General features: G+C 36.5%; 4 protein-coding genes across 7 annotated transcripts; 3 read left to right on the top strand and 1 right to left on the bottom strand.

Annotated features, from left to right (window-relative positions):
• The first annotated feature begins 1,260 nt into the window (after window positions 1-1,260).
• On the top strand, window positions 1,261-12,022 carry LOC119085409 (UPF0183 protein CG7083). Its single transcript, XM_037195816.1, has 7 exons — window positions 1,261-1,580; window positions 6,330-6,412; window positions 6,474-6,601; window positions 6,668-7,116; window positions 7,185-7,449; window positions 7,512-7,695; window positions 7,752-12,022. Exons 1-7 carry the CDS (start codon window positions 1,517-1,519, stop codon window positions 7,908-7,910), a joined length of 1,332 nt encoding a protein of 443 aa, XP_037051711.1. The 5' UTR covers window positions 1,261-1,516; the 3' UTR covers window positions 7,911-12,022.
• A 3,974-nt stretch (window positions 12,023-15,996) lies between these two features.
• Window positions 15,997-16,940, top strand: LOC119085451 (calcium-binding protein P-like). 2 transcript variants are annotated; one of them, XM_037195874.1, is made up of 3 exons: window positions 15,997-16,303; window positions 16,389-16,694; window positions 16,728-16,940. In XM_037195874.1, exons 1-3 carry the CDS (start codon window positions 16,279-16,281, stop codon window positions 16,772-16,774), a joined length of 378 nt encoding a protein of 125 aa, XP_037051769.1. In that variant the 5' UTR covers window positions 15,997-16,278; the 3' UTR covers window positions 16,775-16,940. The 2 variants fall into 2 exon arrangements, with proteins under 2 accessions (XP_037051769.1, XP_037051767.1); XM_037195872.1 differs by having other exon boundaries at window positions 16,011-16,303; window positions 16,389-16,940.
• Window positions 16,941-18,218: 1,278 nt separating this feature from the next.
• Window positions 18,219-19,938, top strand: LOC119085410. Of its 3 annotated transcripts, none has more exons than XM_037195817.1 (4): window positions 18,219-18,286; window positions 18,480-18,968; window positions 19,029-19,121; window positions 19,184-19,938. In XM_037195817.1, the coding sequence occupies exons 1-4, from the start codon at window positions 18,246-18,248 to the stop codon at window positions 19,836-19,838; spliced, it is 1,278 nt and encodes a 425-aa protein (XP_037051712.1). In that variant the 5' UTR covers window positions 18,219-18,245; the 3' UTR covers window positions 19,839-19,938. The 3 variants fall into 3 exon arrangements, with proteins under 3 accessions (XP_037051712.1, XP_037051714.1, XP_037051713.1); XM_037195819.1 differs by having other exon boundaries at window positions 18,235-18,286; window positions 18,451-18,968; window positions 19,184-19,927; XM_037195818.1 differs by having other exon boundaries at window positions 18,254-18,286; window positions 18,434-18,968; window positions 19,184-19,927.
• A 284-nt stretch (window positions 19,939-20,222) lies between these two features.
• Window positions 20,223-20,879, bottom strand: LOC119085526 (phospholipase A and acyltransferase 1-like). The gene has a single exon (XM_037195942.1). The coding sequence runs from the start codon at window positions 20,877-20,879 to the stop codon at window positions 20,223-20,225; it is 657 nt and encodes a 218-aa protein (XP_037051837.1).
• Window positions 20,880-21,520: the final 641 nt, after the last annotated feature.

Genomic DNA, 21,520 nt, shown 5'->3' with positions numbered 1-21,520 from the left:
ATTAGTTTGTATAAGATACACATTTCGTATAATTTTACACAAATACATGTATGCGTTGACGCCATTTCGCTTTTGATAATTCAATTTGCCCTCTTAATTAAGAGGGCAAACACACATACCAATAAACATTTCGTATTTCATGTTGAGACCACATATTTTGCGTAATTTTGTTCGAAATTTCCTCTCTAGGTATAATTACTCTTAGGTGAAGACAGTTTGAGCTTTCAGTTTGTGCTGCCGAACAGACCTTTGCTTTGTATTGATCGTTTTGAAAGTTAGTTTTCAATTTATAGTTTTTCTATTCTTTGCATTCGTCGCTCGATCCAAGGCTATAAACTTTGGGGAGGTCACGCAGATCGCCTTTGTTACGCTGATCGCCATTTTATTAGATACGCGGGAACACACCACTTCTGATGAATTTACATATAAGCAAATTCACCACATCACCATTGCGATGAGAATTATTACGGCCACGAGAATTATCATGGCCAGGAGAATCACTACGGCCACCAGAGTCATCACGGCCACGAGAATCATCACGGGAGGAGAACTTTTGTATGAATCCGCTATTTTATCGTCAACTGTGGTGTGTCATCTGTCTATCTGTCTCTGCCTGACCTCCGCAATGTTTACAGCCTTGGTTCTGATAGATCTTATAATTGGGAAGTGGATAAATGCATATGAAGGAATACAAATGAAAGAAAATGTATCCTGCTCTTGCCTGACTCGATCACAGGACCTCTAGTGACGGAATTCCACTTTGACGCAGAACTCCAAAACAGAATCACTCAACCAGCTGAAATGCCTATAAACTTAACTGAGATTGCATGAAGATCAGTCAAAAACGAGCAATCAACATTTAAAACCGTTTCAAAATTCAAACCGAAATCTTTGTGGCTGTCTTGAACTCTTCTGGTTCGAAACAGAAAGACCGAACGAGAGATGGGCCAACTACGATATCATTTCCGTGAAAGGCTAAATTGTTCAACATTTTTCACCTATTTATAAGATCGAACCAGAGGAAAGATAAGTCTTCCTGATATAATCACAATACACTGTCATGAACCATGATGTGTGTAACGGGCTTTAACATCGTGAAATCTCCAGTTTTTATTTAACATACCATTTTTTGAAATTGCCCGCTAGTATAAATTGGAAGTGCCGTTTTATACCAATTCCACACACTCAGCTGATTATTATGAAAATATTCAGTGACAGCGGTGACAGCTGATCACAGGAAAACAAATATGGCTATTGTCTAGGCACACACACTCGCATATACATCCACACAGACGGGGAGAGGAAAAAAGAAGTGTTTTGTTGTTTGCAAAGTTAATATATTGTATTTTCATTCGTTTTCAAACAAAGAGCTGCGTAGAAACGAAATAAAATTGAAAATTTTTCTGTAAAAAACGTGAAAATTGACCCAAAACAATTGTTTTAAAGTGCTTTTCGTGATTGTGTATGGTTTTGTGCATTTGATTGGGACGGAAAAGCGGAAAAACCAAACCGAATAATGTTGGACCTAGAAGTTATACCCGAACGATCGTTGGGCTGTGACAATTGGGAATTTATTTTGGGTAAATAATAAACAAAGAAAAAGAATTCTTCGGATTCGGATTTTCTTTTGCGAATTATTTTGCTGTTACAAACGATTACATCGGACAGGAGTTAAATCGTATGACATAAATGAAAAGTCCATAAAGAAAACGGAACGAGAAAAATTGAAAATCGCAAATTATTACGTCGTTAGAATACATTTTTTTGCACGACCGTTTTCACTTTGCTCGTTGATTTTAATTTAATCAAATTTCTGTCTGGTGTGTAGAATTTTCGCTTCAAATGTATGTTGTGCACTCTTTAACCGTTGCGTAATAAAAGTCTGTAATAACGCGGGTGTTGAGATATTTGGCTCAGAAATATTTCTTGTTTACAACTTTGTTGTCTTTCTTAATATTAATACCCTTGAAAATGAGAATTCAAGTTTCCCTGTGTACCCTGTGCATATTCTGTACGTGCATCATTATACGGAGTGTTCCTCAACTCATTTTTTTTCTTCGTCAATTTTTGTTTTGCAAATAATTTTGATTAATCTCGTTGTTTATCAATCAGAAATTTTACGCATTTCTTTATTATTCGATTAAACTTCACGTTACGTGTATATTGACGATGTTGTGAGCAGAGTATAATAAAGCGTCGTATTTATTTACACTTTAACAACTTTAGTATAGTACGACAGATAAGCAGAAAACTAGTTGAAAAAAATAGACGCAAGTCAAGGTCGGATATCGTTATAGAAACTGACGTACGATATTACTAGATTGTAAAAGTGGAGGCATCAGCTGTGTTGGACAATGTAACAGTCAAAGAGTTGAAAGAGAAATTAGTTTCCACGGATTTTTTGTTTTGTTTTGGTAGACATTATGTTGAAAAAGTCTGATTATCGTAGAGTACAATGAACTTGAAACAGCTAAATCTTTCCCATTGGATTGGATTGATTTAGTCATAGTCAGAATTCTATTAAATGTTTCATCCTTTTAGAAACAGAAATCTACTACTTATTTTGTTCAAAGTACACAACTGAACTGTAGACAGGGCTTTTTTTGTAAATTTTAATTCTGAAAATTCCGAAAAATTCTGCAAAATTGTGCAAAAAATCGGAAAAATTCTGAAAATATTTTTGGAAAATTTTTAGGAATATTTTCAAAATTAAAATTGAAAAAAGAAATCTGAAAAAAAAAGCTACCGTATGTTGCTGAAAGTTTGGACTGTTGAACATTAACAATGTTAAAAAGGTCCCGATTAAATGCCCAGTTGTATCTCTAAGTATTTGATACGAAATCTTTTACTTCATTTGTTTTACTGTATAAAACAGTGCTAACCGTAGATCGTCGTTAATTTATGTTGTCGATAAAAGATGATCAGTAATTTCTGAATAAAAGCTTAAACGTGGTGCACCTTTTTTGTACCTAAGCTTTCAGTGTTAGCGCTCAATATGAATAAGTTGTATCAAGAGATAGTAAAAAATGCAGTACGGCCGGTCTAAACTTCGCTCATAACTCTTTGATTCCATGATGGCGATTCTTTTTTCCTTCCTTTCACCGAAAAACTCTCTGATAACGAGGGTACCATCTCAAAACGTTGATTTTCATTGAACGATTTGTTGGAACGCCAGCGTTAAATCTAAGAATAATATCGAATTTTTCGTTTTTCGAAATAAACAGCGTCTAAAAGGACACTCTCTGTAATGATACTTGCAACGGTCCGTCTAAAAAAATGTATTCTAACGCATCATACATGCAGTGTCATTTTTAATAGTCGCATTCTATGCATTCAGTACAATTATACTCTGAATTGTTAATCGATTTTCAAACATTCATTTCAAGCATTATGATTCAGATGTCTAAAGTAGTGGCCTTAATGCTTCAATTAAGTAATCTGTATGTTAAGTAAATGACACATTGACACATTCAACCTCAATTTTAGAGACGTACGATCTAACTGAAACATGCGATCAATTAGGCAAAACAAAGCTGCGTAGATTTTGATCTGGAATGCGGTCTGTATGAAACGTTTATTTTCTAGTCAGGGCCTATTTTCTTGAAATTGTTTCTTCATTGTTCTCGAAGAAAGTTCTTTAAATTCTTGAAAATTGAGACAACTCTCAAAATTCTCTAAAGAGTCTGAAAATTCTGCATCTGCTGTATAAAAGACCATATCGTCGACAACATGACTAAACGGCATCTTACCATTTTTTAAACGACCTTATCTTTGGTCGGATTTCGAAACACCTTTTTTTTTCTGGACAACATTTTTGAGATTTAATAAAGTCAATCGAACCAAGGGTTGCTTAAAAAACGGTAGGACAACCTCTAGTCATGTTGCCCACGATATGTTGTTAGATGGAATCAATAATAACTGTTTAAGTGTTTAGACCTTTGTCTATCGAGAATATTGACAATAAATCTGTTGAAAAAATCCTCTGACTTGACTCTAAAACTGGAACCCAAATATTCTAAAAATGTGGTATCAAAGATGTCACCGTTCGCTGACATCACCTTCCCATTTCATTCACAATAATTTGTTTATTTGTCTAAATGAATTTTTCATATAATATATTCTCTCCCACCGCACCATGTGAGGTCATTAATTGTCGAGATTATTACGACACGCAATAATAAACTGAGGCTATTTTCGAATCGACACATAATTTCCATTAAAAACAATAAGCTCAATAAAAACAAAATGATAAATGGTGACATTATCGCACATGTCTTTCATATGTACTCATATCATCAATGGCATAGCCGGCAGTTTTTTCAAAATCATATTTTTCGGTCATTCAGTTCATAGACTTGTCAATCAATTCCGTTTGGAAATTATTAATTAAAAAGTTTGAATGCATTGAATGGGTCCAAAATAGGGATGTATCTCGTTTATGTTTTCACATAGAGTTCACGCTAGTGCCACCGAATGACTCTTGCACTTTGATTAAAATTATCATTTTTATTATTAAAATTTTGTTTTTACTTTTAATTCATTTATTTTATATTTTAATTCCTTAGATTAAATTGCGGGTTACGTGTCACGTTATAAACAATTGGCTGAGCTCGAAAAAACATTTTCTTTTCTGCAACTGAGATGCGAAAAGTGATTTTGTTTCGTGCATGATTTGAGTGTCGTATGAAGGGTCTTCCTTTCACTATTTCACTTGAGACTTCACTTTTCACTCGTTTGATAACTTCGCATCTAGTGACAAAAACAACCCGATTTTGCAACTTGTTGCATAAATAACTGTTTCCTTGCTGATATTTTAAGATATTAGACAAGTACGAAGTGTGTACTCTTTACTCCGTTCCCAAATCCATTCACTTATTCCCGATGGGCCTTTAGTTCTTTTGTATAAATTTTCTTAACTTCTAGATGTTGTTTTGCTTGTTTGGATCCAATGAAACGCTTGTTCGGATAAATTTGTTTTTTCCATGCATTCGGTCACACTGACCATCTTCAGGGCTATAACAGATTAACCGAGATAAAGCGCTTGAATTTATATATTAGTCAGTGTCAACAACATCTAGAAGTTGAGCTCTTGTGATACCAGCAACACAAAGTCATAAAATTTTCTTAATATTGGTATATTTGGGCAAATGAGTTGTATGTAGCCCCCAAGGGGCTTTCTTGAAACAATTCGGATTTGCTTTCTCGGAAAGCATTCAAACTTGATTCAAAAACTTTTGATTTGTACCTATTGATCGTGCTGCAAGATGCAAGCAGCGAATCAACTTCTCGTTAGCTTAGTTTCTCAGAGTTTTGCCTTCTCAGAGTTATAATGTCTGAAGTCTTACAACTTCTCGGGAATTAAAATGTCTCAGGTGGTAAAACTTCAATCAACAAATTCCATTCACAGTTTGAAACCTTGTCAGCTGCAAGTCCCTCACGACTTCTTGGATTTAGAAACCCTACAAAGTTTTAGCCGTAGAACGTCGTTTCACGCCTGTTTTTAGTTTGAGACAACTTCATTCACAGATCTAGATTCGACTAGATCACTAGACACTACCAATCGCCTGTAAAGTGAAAACAAACAAATGGCAGGCTAAACAAAAGGAAACCGTAAGATTTAGTCGAAAGTCCAATTCCATTGATCAATATTAGTATTTGAAAAACTACCAGAAAATATATTGCCTGTCCCATGCGAAAGTTCACCATTACATAGTAGTTTGCCCCCTGTGAAAATGATTCATTACATGAAGAATATTTTCGGTTAATTTAACCTGAATGTCATTGTGAATGACAAACTGTGATAGCCAACTCTCGCATGGAGCAGGTAATCAGCCAGAATACATTGGATGGTGGATGAAGCTACGCAATTCTTTAATTCCAAAACAACCTTATGATGCTCGACAACTCACTCGTGTGATTTTTGAGCAACTTGCTTCGGTAACGGTTTTTCGACCAGTGTAGTTGTGTAGTTGCCTTCGGATCGGATATGCTTACTCTACACTGGTCGAAAAGACAGTTATCGAAGACATTATCTACGACGTACGACTGTTACTAATTCTTTTCTGATATAACTATAAACTTAGTGTGTGTCCTGTCCTTACAAACGAGTAGATTTTGCATATGAATGTTTGAGCGAAGGCATCAGAATCTTTACTTTGTTTTATGAGGATGAGTGGACAAACAGCAACAGGTGACAAAGAACCAAATGATTTTTTAATATTTTTGGTTTCGCATTTCTTGTTCACTTTTCAATTAACTTGATCCGAATATTGAGCTCCGGACTCGCAATCAACAACGAAACTAAATTGTTCTTCTCCTCTTGTTTTCAGGAATGCATTTTTCCCAAGCGGTCGCCATCATTCAATCCCAGGTTGGAGTTATCAAAGGTGTACAAGTTCTGTATTCGGACACTGTATGTTCAGGTACATCTTGACTCCGCCGGACGAGAAATGACAGAGAAATTTATATTTTAGAATCCACTCGGTGTAGATATTGTGATCAATTTGCCACAAGACGGAATCCGGCTAATATTCGATCCGGTCGTTCAACGACTCAAGGCAATTGAAGTGTTCAACATGAAATTAGTTAAACTGAAATACTGGTAACGTTGACCACATTGACCTTGATATGTGTCGGTGAAATGAATTGGAATTTTTCTTTCCGACAGTTCGTTAGCCTTCAACTCACCTGAAGTTGCACCATCGATTGAACAGATTGAACATTCGTTTGGTGCCACACATCCAGGCGTTTATGATGCTGCAAAGCACTTATTCGCTTTACACTTTAGAGGATTGAGCTTTTACTTCCCCGTCGATAGCAAACTCCAACCAGACTATGCACATGGCTTGGGATCGTTGCATTTCCCGAATGGTGCTTCGCCGGTTGTCTCCAAAATGGCACTGTACTGTGGCGGCAATATATCGGAAAGTAAACCACCGCCACTTCCGCTATCCTGTTACAATCAGCAATTGTATTTGGAATCAGCGTCGATAATGCGAAATTCTAGCGGTACGCGAGGCCTGCGATTGCAACTGTTCACAGAGGGTTCCGTTCGTGTTCTAGAGCCACGGAAACAGAGTTTGACGCGAGAGATTCTCTTCGGAGACTCATGTCAAGGTAATTGATTCTTTGATTCATCGTCAATTCCCTCCACTCTTTTCATTCCACATTTTCACTTCCATTAGACGTGGTTAGTAATTTGGGATCGCCGAACCGGGTATTTTTCAAAAGCGAAGACAAAATGAAGATTCATTCGCCCAGCTCACATCGCAGAGTGCAAACGAAACGGAGTGACTTCTTCTTCAACTATTTTACCCTTGGATTGGACGTCCTGTTCGATGCTAGAACTCAAAGATGTAAAAAAATTATTTTGCACACAAACTTCCCCGGCCACTACAATTTCAACATGTACCACCGATGCGAATTCCAGCTGCAATTGGCTGCTGACAAGTGAGACGAATAATTAATTTCGTTTCGGTTCGAAAAATGTTTAATTTCTCTGTCGCATACAGGCTTATCGATGGCGACGACGAGAAGCAATCGGTTATCGTTTCCGCCTATTCCAAATGGGATTCGATAAGTTCACGACTGGCACCGGCCGATCGGCCAGTTGTTCTCCATCGGGCCGGAAGTACCAATACGGCCAATCCATTCGGTTCGACATTTTGTTACGGATACCAAGACATTATCTTTGAGGTAGAATTTACTGCTGTTAGAATTGGGAATGTTTGCAAACCGTTTCCTTGTTTCAGGTCATGCCTAACAATTACATTGCGTCGGTGACATTGTACAGTAGCACACCATTTCCCAGCATGTGGCCATACAATTCGTGTGGGATGAATATGATGAATAGATCGGCTAATCGTAGCATAAAAATTGACAGTCAAAATCAGGTACCACATCAGGCGTGACCAATGTCTTATCCAGCAGCCAGACTATTGTTCGCCGGAAAATATCAGAAAAACAATCACATAATCGTAAGAAAATGAAATTTAAGGTAAAAATGAGGTCGAAATTTTTTAAATATTTTTTGTTTCGGACGGTAAAGTCCGCCGTCGAGTGTATTACGTTTGAAGAATCAGTTTTTTTCTTCTTTTTGTGTTCATGTTAAGATGCCAAAGTTCCGGTTCATTTTTTTTATATTTTACCAGTGAAATGGTAGATTTGTTTGTCGCATCTTAAAATTGTACATTTTTGTTCTTTACTTATTAACGTTCCCAATTGTGGGAAGGAATTAAATTTTTTTTTTCGATTTTCATTTAAATTTTTAGTGAAGACAAGTCATTAAGTGACATAAAGAAAACGTTTAGTTTGTTGAGAACAGGAGTTTAGCTTTTATTTTCTTCGATTTGTACTTATAAAACAAAGCAAAATTACATTTCAGTGAAACGTCAAATTGTTTTCTTCACAATCGGCCTTCGTTTGAATTCTGACCGATTACCTTTACCGCATCAAACAGCCAAAGAAAATTGTCCAAGCTGGATTCAAAGACCATGCTCATGGTTGAGGCCAGTTCCAATCAGGGCTTACTGAACTTCCCCAAAAATTATTGGAAATTTACCGCATTCATTGGTTTGGTGAATTCAGCAAATTTTTGGTAAACTTCGGTAATTTCGGGAAATTTACAGACAAATGCCCTGGCTCCAATTTGGAGGAACTTTCTAAAAAATATTTTGTGGACAACCGCTGTCATTCCCTTTTCACATTTTTCTTCCAATGATCAGTGACAAATACAAAATTGAGACTATGATTCAAGCCTCTTACACCTTCTATGTATTATGATTTTTCGATAATTGTCCTTATAGTCAGGACTTTGAACCCCCTCACAAAAACCCCATGGTCAAAATAATAACTGACAAAGAAAACTCGAATAATAATTTCCCGTCCCCTCGTGACTATGGAACACCATATTTTTCTTATATTCAAGAGATGATAAAGCTTCTCAAGAACAACGTGTTCAAAACATTCAGATCCTTTAATTTAAAATCCATTCCGTGGAAATTGAATGGAGAGGTGGCGAATATTTGAAAATTTCCTTGACAATATGGATTTTCAAAAAGAAGGAGGAGAATTTTTGAGGATTTTCAATGGTTTTCGGAGGATTTTCTGTAATTTTGAGAGGATTTTCTTTACCGATTTTTAGCTGGATTATCGACAATTTCCCTTTAAGTTTTTTGAGTTTTCTTTGATTTCTAAGGATTTTTTGATGATTTTGTTGTAATTGGAGAATTTTCTAATTTTAAAATATTTTCAAAGGATTTTCCAAGGATTTCTTTCGAATAAGGATTCAATCCTGAAAGTCTTTTAGCTGAAAATCTTGGGTACGTCTTCTCTTTTCCAGAAATTTAGTTCAGATCGCTGCTTTTAAGTGGTAGTAGAGGTCAGGTAATTAGCATTGAAAAATGGGACCCATCAAAATTATAATAAACGTTTCTGCAGTGTCACTGAATCCACGATAAAAAAGGGAATCGTTGGACCTTCGGACCTCATGTATGTTAAAAAAATCATATTTTTTCACTTCAAATTTCACTTTAAAATCAGTCTCGATAAACTTCACATTTCTCCATTCAAGCAAACGATTTTTTCTTTAATAATTGACCGTTATGTAATCCAATAAATTTCTTTAAAATGGAGTAACAGAACACAACATATATCCAGACATTTGGCTAGATCAATGAAATTAAACTGATTGAAACTGAAAGAAAGAAAACATTGAAACAAATCAAAATTTTGGTTGAAATAACCCATTATTAGTGCATTAAAAACTAATTATTTGTCATACTCAGCGATGCATCTCTAAGTTTGATTTTCTCTTGAGTGATATCTCTCTCTCTCTCTGACACCCAAGTTTCGGGTGAATTTAAGTACAGCGTCATGGGTTTCGCTTTGTCTAACGCTAATAACGCTAACTATTTCGATAGAATTGATGGAATGTGATGAATATGATGGAATGAATATTGGAAGAATATTTCAACACTGCAAAAATTCTATCGAAATCGAAAGTGCTACAATGAAGTGGGCTTGCGCTTCTCTCGAATTCGCCGAATTCATTCGAAACTTGGCTGTATATACTTTGGGGCTAACGACCTCGAAACCTGTTCAACTAGTTACAAAATCTCAATTTTTCGTCATTGTGACATAATGTGTATTTACGATGCCAAACTGTCGTTTCGTAATTGTGGAAATGTCTTTAATTACACTAGACGTTAAGTTATTGTCAATCCGTCGAGAAACCGATAGGTATTAAAAGAGTCACGAAGTGGTTGTATGGAAGTGAGACTTAAACTCACGATCTGCCACTATTTTCTGTTCAATCTTTTAGTTTTATCAGACATCGTTGATCTATAAGTCTATGGTATGTTCTTGTCTTCAACATAAAATCAAATAAATTTAAATAAAAAAGTTAAATAAAAAGCAAGCTAAACTTATGCAAAAATGGTGATAAAAAATAAATTAAAAAAAAGTTTTTTTTTAGTAATTAAGTGAAACTAACTTAAATAATAATAGTAATGATTAGTATCAAACACAATAAAAGAAAAGAAATAGAAACAATGACAAAAACATAAAAATAAGATTAAAACTAGAAACTAGAAAATAATTTGCAAGATCACAACACAACCCTCTATAATTCTAAATAAATTAATTTAAAACAAAAGTAAAGTAAAGTTAATAGTAAATCATAATAAAAAAAAAAACTAAAACATAAATCAAAACCATTCAAGTTATGCAAGATTTTCTATCTAAAGAAAATCGGGCAATAAAATTTACAAAAAAAAGGAGATTACATGAGATGGTGCGAAAGCAATTCATTACATCAGGTAACAATTGCCGATAAAAGCAAACCCCCAAGCGTGGTTTTTGAGCAAAAATCTTCGGTAACTGTCTCTTCATCAAATTTTTCGACAAATGTAGGCCGTGTATCCGAGCCAAAGGTAAGATTCACAGCTTCACTCATCGAAAAACAGTTACCGAAGTTGTTTCCGAATAAATGGATCACTTTCTCAGCATCCAATTCACTCTATTTTATTACCTGCCCCATGCGAAGCGTTGGTTATCATTAAGAAATTCTCACGTAAGATGAATCGAAAATATTCTTCATGTAAATGGATGATTGTCACATGACTCAAACTGCTTTGTAGCGGTCAACTTTCGCATGGGGCAGACAATAAAAATTGATTTTTTTTAGTACCTTTGCGTAATCATATTTCAGTAACTTCGTCCCATCGATGGAGTTTTTATATATTTTCGTTTTTCCTCGTTTTTCCTCTCACAAGCCGGATGATTAATTACGTGTTGAATGGATCGTAAAATATTGTATTTAAAGAAAATATTTTATAAAATTAGACGATATGGTCAGTATTGTTGACTCATTTTTTTTAAGTAAAAATCCTTTAAATAAACATAAAAATGAAGCAGGTAAATACACCTCTTCCACATTATCTCAATCTTCAGCTACACCGACAACAAAATATAACTTTTAATGCTCTTTGTTATTGTCGACTATTTACACATAATGGATCACTTGATGTAGTGATAATAGTAACAATTCCTCACAATTGGAATATTAGGTGTATTCTGTGGAGCAGAGCAGACAAATAAATTTAAAAATGAGATCAAAAGAAGGTCTTTTTCTCTGAACAGTGAAAACCAACAGCTTACCTCGCTGCACGTTCATATGAAGCTCGGAACTGGTCAAGTTTACGTGAACCTGATATGATCAATATAGGCCTGATGGGAATTGACTTAAAGCCTGAAAGTTGCAGTCAGTCAAACGTGACTTGATAGTTCAACATCAGCTCCAGGTCTGGTTCTTTTTCTAATTTTATCTGACCTGAATATTTTGCTCAAACTGGTTTCTCTAACAAAGATAATGGTCGATAACAGATGACTATCCATGATACGAAGAAAATAGCGTTGCTCTGCTTCAATGTATTTGTCATGCGTGTCGCAAAAGTAAAATAATTCTTTAGAAAGTAATTTTTTAGAATCGTTAAGTGATCTAACGTGTAAAGGCGAGACACCACAACAAAAATAATCAAATCCAAATTAATTACAACGAGTCATTTGCTCGCATCACCACTTCACACACCTTAAAACCAAATAGAAACCTTTTTTCGAAAGAATTAAACAAAAAATTGTAAACTGTGTAACTCAGTTAGTAATTCTCTATGAGTCAAAACAAATGTAATAATCAGTAAAACTTAGTGGTTGTAGTTGTTATATTTACAAACATTTTGTAAAATACCAGCTTGTGTAATTGAGAATTGTCGTAAAATATATAAAATGAAATACTGAAGACGAAGAGTTTATTTGCTTCAATCGCATCGATTCCACAAATCGGTGAGTCATTTAGCAATGATGGCGAGACTCGAATCATGCATCAGAAATCTCGCGTAGCATACTAACAATACTAGGAGCAAATGTTTGAACTTGTAATTTTGGAAGAACACTTTTAATTCTTTGGCACTAAATCTGGTGTAATACAAAAATTGAGGGCGGGTTTTATACGAATTTGCAAGGGAAAACACAAAATTTTCTCGGAGAACACTTGCAAGATTTCTGACCTATGACTCGAATGTGTCCAATGTACGAAGAAATGAAACGGTGAGTTCCAGATTATCCGTTTGAGCCCAGGCCCTAGCATATCTAAAATAGATATTCCGAAGACATTTTAGATTTTTCGATGGACATTGATGAGCTTTAAACAAATTTAAATCGAAGAGTAATTGGACTCTTAATATTAAGATTTTCTTACTCCTTGATAATACTTGAATAACTTCAATGACGGTTAAAAGCTCGAAGGCATTTCGAACTCTATTGTGGCAGCAGCGATGACACAAACTCTTAATGATGAACCGTGAGAAAATATCTCTAATAGATGTTGTTACGGCCATTTCAACCTTTTTGACGCAAAATGTTTTCATACGCAAAAAGTGGTTCCATGGTATGACTCCAGAATCCATACAGATCTTTTTATGAAGTTAATTTTGTCAATAATAACACTCGCATCGCACCGCATCTTGTCAGTCGATCAAAACTTGTCTGAGGCCTTTTGTCGCCACTATAAGATGACATTTTTTGAGCTAGATGTTTGGCCACAATGATCAATTAAGAGTGATATCGCCAAAACTTGAACCAATTTTGGGGAAAATCAACACTAGGGTTCGGCGATCCGGGCGAGCTATAGCACGTTGGATTCGTCTTTCAATTCTAGACAATACGTATCTTTTCTTTTTTTTATTAATTCTGTACTCTTGGTGTAAATTGGTAAAATGCAGGCACATGCCATAGGGTAGGGAAAACACTTTTTTAGTATTAACTCGAGGTAGACGATTTTTTTGAAGTTGAAATGTTGTGTGAGTGTGCGCCTCTAAAAGACCTATCATTAGAGTATAGGCACGAGTCGGTGCCACTGTACGTTCGGGAGTAAACAATGAAAGTATGGTCGATTTTCGCACAGTACTGCTGGCCTGCAACAGAACGTTTCCGTGAAACCGACTATGGGGTGTTGTAGCTGGACACACTCACTATCATCCCACGTAAAGTAAACCTCAGAAAAATTGTGTTGCAGGCCAGGAAGTTCCACGAAGTAAAAAGTTGCCCAAATTTAACCAATTTTTTCATAATTTTGAGTTCAACGAACGGCGTTAAAGTCTGATTTCGATCAAAAATTATCCTAAAGTTATGCTATTTACATTTAGTGATCTTATCATGAGTCCAGAAACGAACAATGCCATTGGCTTTGTGGTTTTTTTCCGTATGTCTGAAAATTTCAATTTCTTCAAACCGCCTCAAAACATGGTGTCAACTAGCTGATTCCAATTTTTTTTATTTTTGGAATCATTTTAGTGGTCCGGAAAAATCGTCAAAGTTTGTATGGACAAAAAATTTTCCCATAATATTCCCATACAAACTTTGACGATTTTTCCGGACCACTAAAATGATTCCAAAAATTTAAAAAAATATCCTAATCCTACTCACACCATAAGTCCGCTGCAAATTCAGAATATTCAAAACACACGACAACCAAATCAATGGCAGCGTTGTATTTAGTCAACTCGCTTTATTTTCATATAATGGTGCGTTGAATTTATTTTTCATCTTGGTCCCAGGTCTGGCATAGATTCAAAACTCAACGAAACACAAATAATTTACTTGATTTATGTTACAGAAATGAAACCACTACGTTCGGTTCGGTTAATTCGATACGAAATCAAATTGATTGAAGCTCACAATTAGAATACATTAGTCTGTTTAATAAGGCTATTGATCTGTTATCGACAACGACGACAAAAATAATAACAAACTCTGGGTAATATGATCACTTATAATAGTAAAATACATGTTAAAACAATTGAAGTACAAGATTTGAAATCAACAGATTAAAAATACTTTGACCAATGGAAGTAGTACACCCGATAATAATACTGGTCATATGCTTACCGTCTGTAACAGGTTAAAATTGATCTCATTTCACTTACATCTAAATTTTGTCAATAAAATTGTTTTTATTTCTCTTCCGAAAAATGTTCCAAATGAATTAATTTGTTCAATTCACCCGACAACATTATAGAACAATTCGTACAAAATTATTGTCTATTTTTACGAAGGTGATTAATCCCACCATCACATGTTATCTTTAAATTTCAATGAATATAATAGAGCCAAGCAAATAACCATCTCATTCGTCTACGATCTGTTGTATTGATATTAGAATTAGTTAATCTGATAACCCTAAGATTGCACATTCACAAGCCAACGCATCCAATACATTCACAACTTCACACCACTCGATCCAATTAATCATGGCACGCATGCACTGTTGGAATAGTGTTGTTGGTTTAAGCGGAGCAGCTGATCATTACTTGAATGACAAACGATTTCCAACCTTATGAATGGGATATAGTTATGTCACAGATATTGTAAGCTTTGGTTACATATTGTGCATGAGTGCAGTTTTGAGTGACAGATAATCGTATACCAACAAGAAATTCTCAGAAGAAAATCTTTTATCTCTGCTGTTCCGATCTTTCGACCTGTTCTCGTTCTCTTTAAGATTAAGTAAGTTTAGACTTTGTAGAGTATTTACATGTACCATTAGTACCCCTACCTGTTGTTCTTTCATTGATAAACCTTTGTATGAATGAAAGAACAATACGTGTCTGACTACTGGTCTGTAGCCGTAGACTACTGCCGCCACCATTCCCAATATTTTCTGGAATTATATGCCACTCATTTGACATTGAGAGATGATTCGAGACTGCACATTCAAGCATTTCAAAGCCGTACAGACAATGGTGGAAATCATTCTAAACATTCAGCAAATCCTAGCAAATCTTAAACAGAAATAAAGGTAAATTGTACTGTTACATAACATTCCTTCCTGCCATACACGCTCGTTATAATGTATGACGACAATTTTAATGTTTACTGTTGGTCAACTTTCGTAAAAATTAATGATGCGGAATCATGCAAAGCTTTTAATAATGTTTTTGGCGCTTTCGTTTCCTAGGCTACCTGCTATACACTCGTTATTGTAATAATGTTAAAGTCATTATATTTACGAGTGCTTACCAAATTACGCATCCATTCGAATCAATAATAAATTACAATTTGCATTTAGAATGACCGAAGACTTGCAAATGAAATTCCTGAACATAAACGTTCCGCGAAATAAACGTTCCGCGAAATAAATCGTAATAATACATGGAATTGAATATACGCGATTTTCCTTCCACTTTCCTCTATAATTCCAAAAGTAAATAAGTTTTCCACATCAGTACCAGTGCAGTGTTATAATTTAACAAAAAGAAAGGACCAGATCCACTTGGTTGTTCTACGATTTTAAATAAGTTCACTGGAAGGAATTCGTTGTTCAAAAAGTTCCCAAAAAAATTCAAATATTCCACCAAAATTTGACACCATAATACCTCCCTGCGAGCGAAAACCGAAACCAGTTTGTCTATGAGGAAAATGATTCATAGAGTACTGCGTCTACCACAAGGTCAACTATTCTAATTCTTGTTTTTCTATGTTGTTGTTGTTGAACGCAATTCACATCATCAAACGATGTTGTTGGTATCAAATAGGTATACGTGCAAGTATTACGAATTCACTTTATCAGTATTTATAATGACTCAATGCTGATAAAACATCCCATTGTCTCTATATGAAAAATAAATTTTTGCTCAATTCGGTCGGGTAAATAAGTGTTCGAAGTCGAGGTAAAAGTGGTACACGTCTTGTCAATTTCTCGACGAGTTTTACAACTGCAGAAAAATGTGTCTGGAAGACGGAGATGATGGTAATAAACAGATTCTTATTACACCTAATGCGTAACCACTGCCCACTCTTCGTAAACATATTTAAATGAAATTCTTGGTTTTTAGATTGCGTCAATTGCTTGTGTCAGATGGTGTTGTGTTTTGGTTGTTGCTACTTATGCAAAAAGTGTTGTTGCGATGACTCGTCGACCGCTCAACAGCAGCCGCAACAAACGGTAATTGTGCAACAACCAACGTACGATCCGAATCAACAGTGGCAGCAACAGCCACCCATGTACGATCCGAATCAACAGTGGCAACAACAGCCACAGCCCGGATATCCAGGCTATCCGCCACAACAACCCGGATACAATCCCAATTATCCACCGCAACAACCTGGTTTCAATCCTGGCTATCCTCCACAGCAGCCAGGTTTCAATCCTGGATATCCTCCACAGCAGCCAGGTTTCAATCCGGGCTATCCTCCACAGCAGCCTCCGCATCAGTATTAATCATATTTGACTTGGGATTCAGCAATTCAGCTTCCTTTTTGTTCGGTTAAACTTATTTGAGGCTTACCATACCAAATGTCTATCAATCGAGCGCACAATCTAACATTGTGATTCATTTAACTTTGTATGTCAATTAATTTGAAAACAATAAAAAATCACAAAACCATCAAGGTATGTGTTCCGTTCAGTGTGAAACGTTCTAATTATAAACTATTGTTATCAGTGGGCTTCTGCCTGAAACGCGATATCAATATCTCTACTACTGCTCCATTTTATATATTTTGTGTGATAATGAAATGGAGTATCGCGATACGGTTTCCTCTTGTCTAGAGACATTCAATGTTCAATTGAAAGCATTTGGCAAATTTTCATGGTTTGATGGTCACTTCATTGCACTTTGATTCATAGCAGAGAGTGCCAGTAGCTAAATGTTTATAGTCTTTACGATTAGCCACAATGATCGTTATTAAAACTTATTGATTCTTTTTCAACAGATACATCCAAGGCAGTCTACGAAGTTCAAAATATCAGGAAAATTCCTGGAGATGTTTTAATAGTTATTTATGCAATTCAGTGAGCGATACTTAAGCCGCCTGTGTGCAAGGTCGTTTCAAACAGTTTTTTTTTTCATCCAAAATCAAGGATTATTTTTGGGAAATCGTTTTCCCAAATTTTTTAACATTTTCCCTAAATTTCCCATAAGAGAGATAAAATAGCCTGCTGAAATCTGACACATTTTCCAGATTTTTTTATCACAAAGGACAATTTTCCCGTAGAAGCCAAAACCACTTTCAAAAAATTCGTCGATGGAGGAGGAGGTGATCGAAAACCGAAACATGCACTTTTATTATGGACATTTCTCCTGCTACAAGAAATATACAAGATAATGTGGGATGTCATTGGAAAGCAAACTGCATGTACTTTGGACGCAATTAGTTCCTTATTGGGTTTAAATTTCATCCACGCTGAGTTCTGAGCAGTTGAATATACTGATTGCTACCGGTCTTAGCTGTCTAATGACACCAAACATGCACGGGCAGTGATCCAATCTCTGAAGTCTAAATTTGAGAATCGGTTTCGCTACTCGAATAATTCGACGCACCGCACAGGAAACATTTGATAACGAAAAAACCCTCGAGAGATAACATGATGGCGTATTCATTTTTAAACATGTCTGGTGTTCCATTGCTTTACGACACTGAGTTGAGAAAAGTTCATTTCGGATTTAGTATTGGGAATCAGTTGGAATCAGTTAGATAGAGAAATCGGTTACCCAATACCCAACATTACCCATTTCATCTGTGAATCTCCAGACTCAACATACCTACGCCTGACCTACCTTCGTTTTATTTGAATTGGTGTTGGCAACACTGACTCAATAGAGACAATCAAAACCATCAAAATAAAACGCTGAATGCGCTGAATGAAAGCGTGTGTGTGTGTGTGTGTGTGTGTGACTCGTGTGACTTGAATGATGACATCTGTTTTGACAGAATCAAAACAAAACACAACGTAAGTTCTTGGTCGGTATTTTATCACCTATCCACTCATAACTTTAAGCTGTTCAATAGACATTTCGTCGGATTTTGTGTCAATTTGTCAACCGAACCTTTCGTCGTCTTATCTCTATCTCTAATTCGTCTTTAATTCCTCTTTTAGATTTGTTTAGATTTTAGATCGTGACACTTTTACGTTCACTTTTAAGTCAAACACACCGAATCATGTCCACAGCCGTTACTCCCATTGAAAGAGCAATATCGACAACAAATCTCTTACCGGATGTTGTGGAAAATCACCTTCTGCCCTCCGGAAGATTGTTGGAAGCTTCCCTTCAGTCTCTGCTGCAACAAGCACAACAGCACCAAACGAATTGTCTTATTGCCAAAACGATTGCTACCACAATCGGTGCTGTAGGAAGTATTGTGACTTGTGTGGGCATTTCTCTATCGTCAGCCACTATGGGACTGTCGGTTACCTTTTCAACCCCATTAGCATTTAGTCTAACGGGTCTGGCAGCTATGATTGGTATAGGAACTGTGGTTGTTGATGAATTCGTTCTGAGACGTCGAAGCATGGATCAATTGCAGAAAATTGTCACAGAGTACGAAGAAACAAAACAGAATTGGATAGAACGATTGAACTTTGACAGGTTGGATTTATGCATGAAAGAGGCTGATCTAGTCACCTTCTACAGGTGAGTCGTTTGTGCAATCGTTCCACTGTGACTAGTTTCATAAACTAATTCAATCCTCAGTTCACCCGAATTCCGATCATCAATTCTAGAAAGTGTGCTGTTCTCTCTGAAATCAAGGTTTGTCAATGCCAAATATTCGGTGAACGAGATAAGGTTAGTGTGGTCACGGCTATAGATTGTCCCATATCGTCCAATAAGTCTCCACAAAATTACAGGGAAGGTGATCACATTGTAACACATCAGAGACGTCATCAGAAGAGTTACAGCCGTTCACATGGAATTTACATCGGCAAAAATTCGGCTGGCGTTAAACTGGTCGCGGATTTTGGATCACATCTACCCATTTTGCGACCAATAAACGAATTTTGCGCAGAGAACAGCCCCATACGGAACATTATCGTTCCGGCGCAGAAACAAATGAAACCCATTGAACTGTTGAACCAATCGACAAGTCAACTCAATCGTCTGGTGAACAAAATCGCCGACCTGTCCAAACCCATACAGACGGGGTTCGATACAATTGTCGCCACGATTCACGGTGCAAATTTTCTGTTCAAAGTCAAATTCGACAAAATGTTCAAAGATGTGCTGAAAGTGGTCCGGGCTAGAGATGCTGGCGGTAATATCAAATGGCGCACATTGGAACAAATTGTGCCGAAACGGGCTGTTAAAGAGATTGGTCTACTGTCGAAAACGTTAGTGCTGATCACGCCGGTCATGACAGCCGTGGATGTGTATCAACTATGCAAAGAATGCCAGGAACAAGACCTACAGCCCCACATCAGAGACATACTAGCCGAATTAAATGTCGTCGTGAACGATGTCAATACGTTCGAGAATATTTTGCATCTTCTTGGCAGAATGGTCTGATGGGAAAGACTGGATTATTTTAGTAGTTACTGACTCGTAGATCAGAGATGTATATGACGTGTTAATCGATGCAATAAAAGTTGTTGAAAGCATCGGGCAATTATTGACAATGCATAACGTCCGTCGATCTTCTTCCTTTCTCTGCCTCAGTGGTTGTGTTAAAAACGAATTTTTGTTTGAAGATTTTTATTGCTTTCCTTCATCAGTTCAGTAAATACATTCAGGTTATCTTCGCCCAATTAACGTAGAAGACTTAGACTTAGTCTTAGAGACTATTCGACCTTATCATAAGTCAGTAGGTATCGCAGTATGATTAAACTTTGAATGAATTTACAAAATTCGTCGTGCAGAGAGTCCGTAAAAATGTTATTCCAAAACGTGCAACTATTCCGAGTCCGAGTCGTCTTCTTGATCACTGCGACGGTGCTTTGCAACACTGCTGAATAGCCCAAAAATGCCGGTAATTATAGCACCTACAACAGCGAAGGTAGTAACAACAGCAGTACCAACAACTATAGTATCAATAGTCTTTTCCACTTGACGGCTCCATCCAGCGCCATACTTCCATGTCGTCACGTAATGTTCACAATTCAAATCCTTCAGATTGTATCTAACTGTTTGGTCTTTTCGCTCTTCTAAATGTTCAATAACTTCATGGATTGGACGAGGCGCACATTTCTTCTTGTTAGCCTCTTCGACTTTGTTATTGATTCGGGCTTGCGACGGTCTCGCTGGGTTATTGTCTTCGATGATGTCTTTCAATTTGTGCTTTTTTATGCAGGCTATTGCCCTGGATACGCTGCCCATGGACGACATTGAAGACATCACTGCATCCTTTTTATCGAAATCGGCGCCGGTGGCTGTTACATGAAAGCACCAATGCGCACCACTTTCACATTTATCCGTGAACATCACCCAATGGTTGTAGCTTCCGCGATCGATTTCTATTAGATCGCCAGGTCTTAGGTCTTTTGCAATCAGCTCATCATAGCTCAAAAATGACGCCTTACTGCCAGCGGAAAAACTGCCACTATAACTCATTATGGTATCAGACTTTGGTCCTTGTTAGCACTTGTACTGTTTTGCCAACGGATCCTTTACGTAACACTAAATTTGATCAATTTAATCGAAATTTTAATGCGATAAAAAGGTGAACAATATATTGAATCGCAAATACTCAATGTAATACCTATCGAAGCAACAATGATTCATATCAAAATACTTAAGTGTACAATATCTCAGCTGGGTCAGCTGTATGAGTGAGAGTATGAGAGTGTGAATAGACGCAAACGTACATAGTGTTCTTTTCGAATTTACAACGAGGGAACGTTCATAAATGACGTTCTATGACTTTTTAACCTCCTTCTTCCTAGTCCTACACATTTTCCTAACGTGTCACGGTTGGCGGAATTAGATATTTACAAGCTACGGGACAACGCATGAAGTGCGTTGTACGGGGACGAAAATTAGCAAATTTTTCTCGATATTTCTACGTTTGCTTGTAAAGTTGGAAATGACATAGGATAGGATAAAGTGAGTCGAGTCCATAGAGGCCACCATTGGAGACTAAGACTGCTTGTCGATCTGAATTCAATATAAGAAATATTCATTTGAAAACATTTGCGACATTTCGCTCATTTCTCAAAATCTGAGCGTTTAACCCTGTTTGGAACGGGACTGGA

This window comes from Bradysia coprophila, unplaced genomic scaffold, assembly GCF_014529535.1.
Source record: "Bradysia coprophila strain Holo2 unplaced genomic scaffold, BU_Bcop_v1 contig_94, whole genome shotgun sequence".
Lineage (NCBI taxonomy): Eukaryota > Metazoa > Arthropoda > Insecta > Diptera > Sciaridae > Bradysia > Bradysia coprophila.
The sequence above is the reverse complement of the archived record's forward strand: the minus strand, read 5'-3'. Positions and strand labels throughout refer to the sequence as shown.

Excerpts from the sequence above, each read along its gene's own strand:
- LOC119085451 (XM_037195872.1), top strand. The coding sequence starts at position 16,279 with ATGTGTCTGGAAGACGGAGATGATG. Across the intron at positions 16,304-16,388 it reads TCTGGAAGACGGAGATGATG|ATTGCGTCAATTGCTTGTGT; the intron begins GTAATAAACAGA and ends CTTGGTTTTTAG.
- LOC119085409 (XM_037195816.1), top strand. The coding sequence starts at position 1,517 with ATGTTGGACCTAGAAGTTATACCCGAACGATCGTTGGGCTGTGACAAT. Across the intron at positions 6,413-6,473 it reads AAGTTCTGTATTCGGACACT|AATCCACTCGGTGTAGATAT; the intron begins GTATGTTCAGGT and ends TTTATATTTTAG. Across the intron at positions 7,450-7,511 it reads CTGCAATTGGCTGCTGACAA|GCTTATCGATGGCGACGACG; the intron begins GTGAGACGAATA and ends TGTCGCATACAG.
- LOC119085526 (XM_037195942.1), bottom strand. The coding sequence starts at position 20,879 with ATGAGTTATAGTGGCAGTTTTTCCGCTGGCAGTAAGGCGTCATTTTTG.
- LOC119085410 (XM_037195817.1), top strand. The coding sequence starts at position 18,246 with ATGATGACATCTGTTTTGACAGAATCAAAACAAAACACAAC. Across the intron at positions 18,969-19,028 it reads GATCTAGTCACCTTCTACAG|TTCACCCGAATTCCGATCAT; the intron begins GTGAGTCGTTTG and ends TTCAATCCTCAG. Across the intron at positions 19,122-19,183 it reads TATTCGGTGAACGAGATAAG|GGAAGGTGATCACATTGTAA; the intron begins GTTAGTGTGGTC and ends ACAAAATTACAG.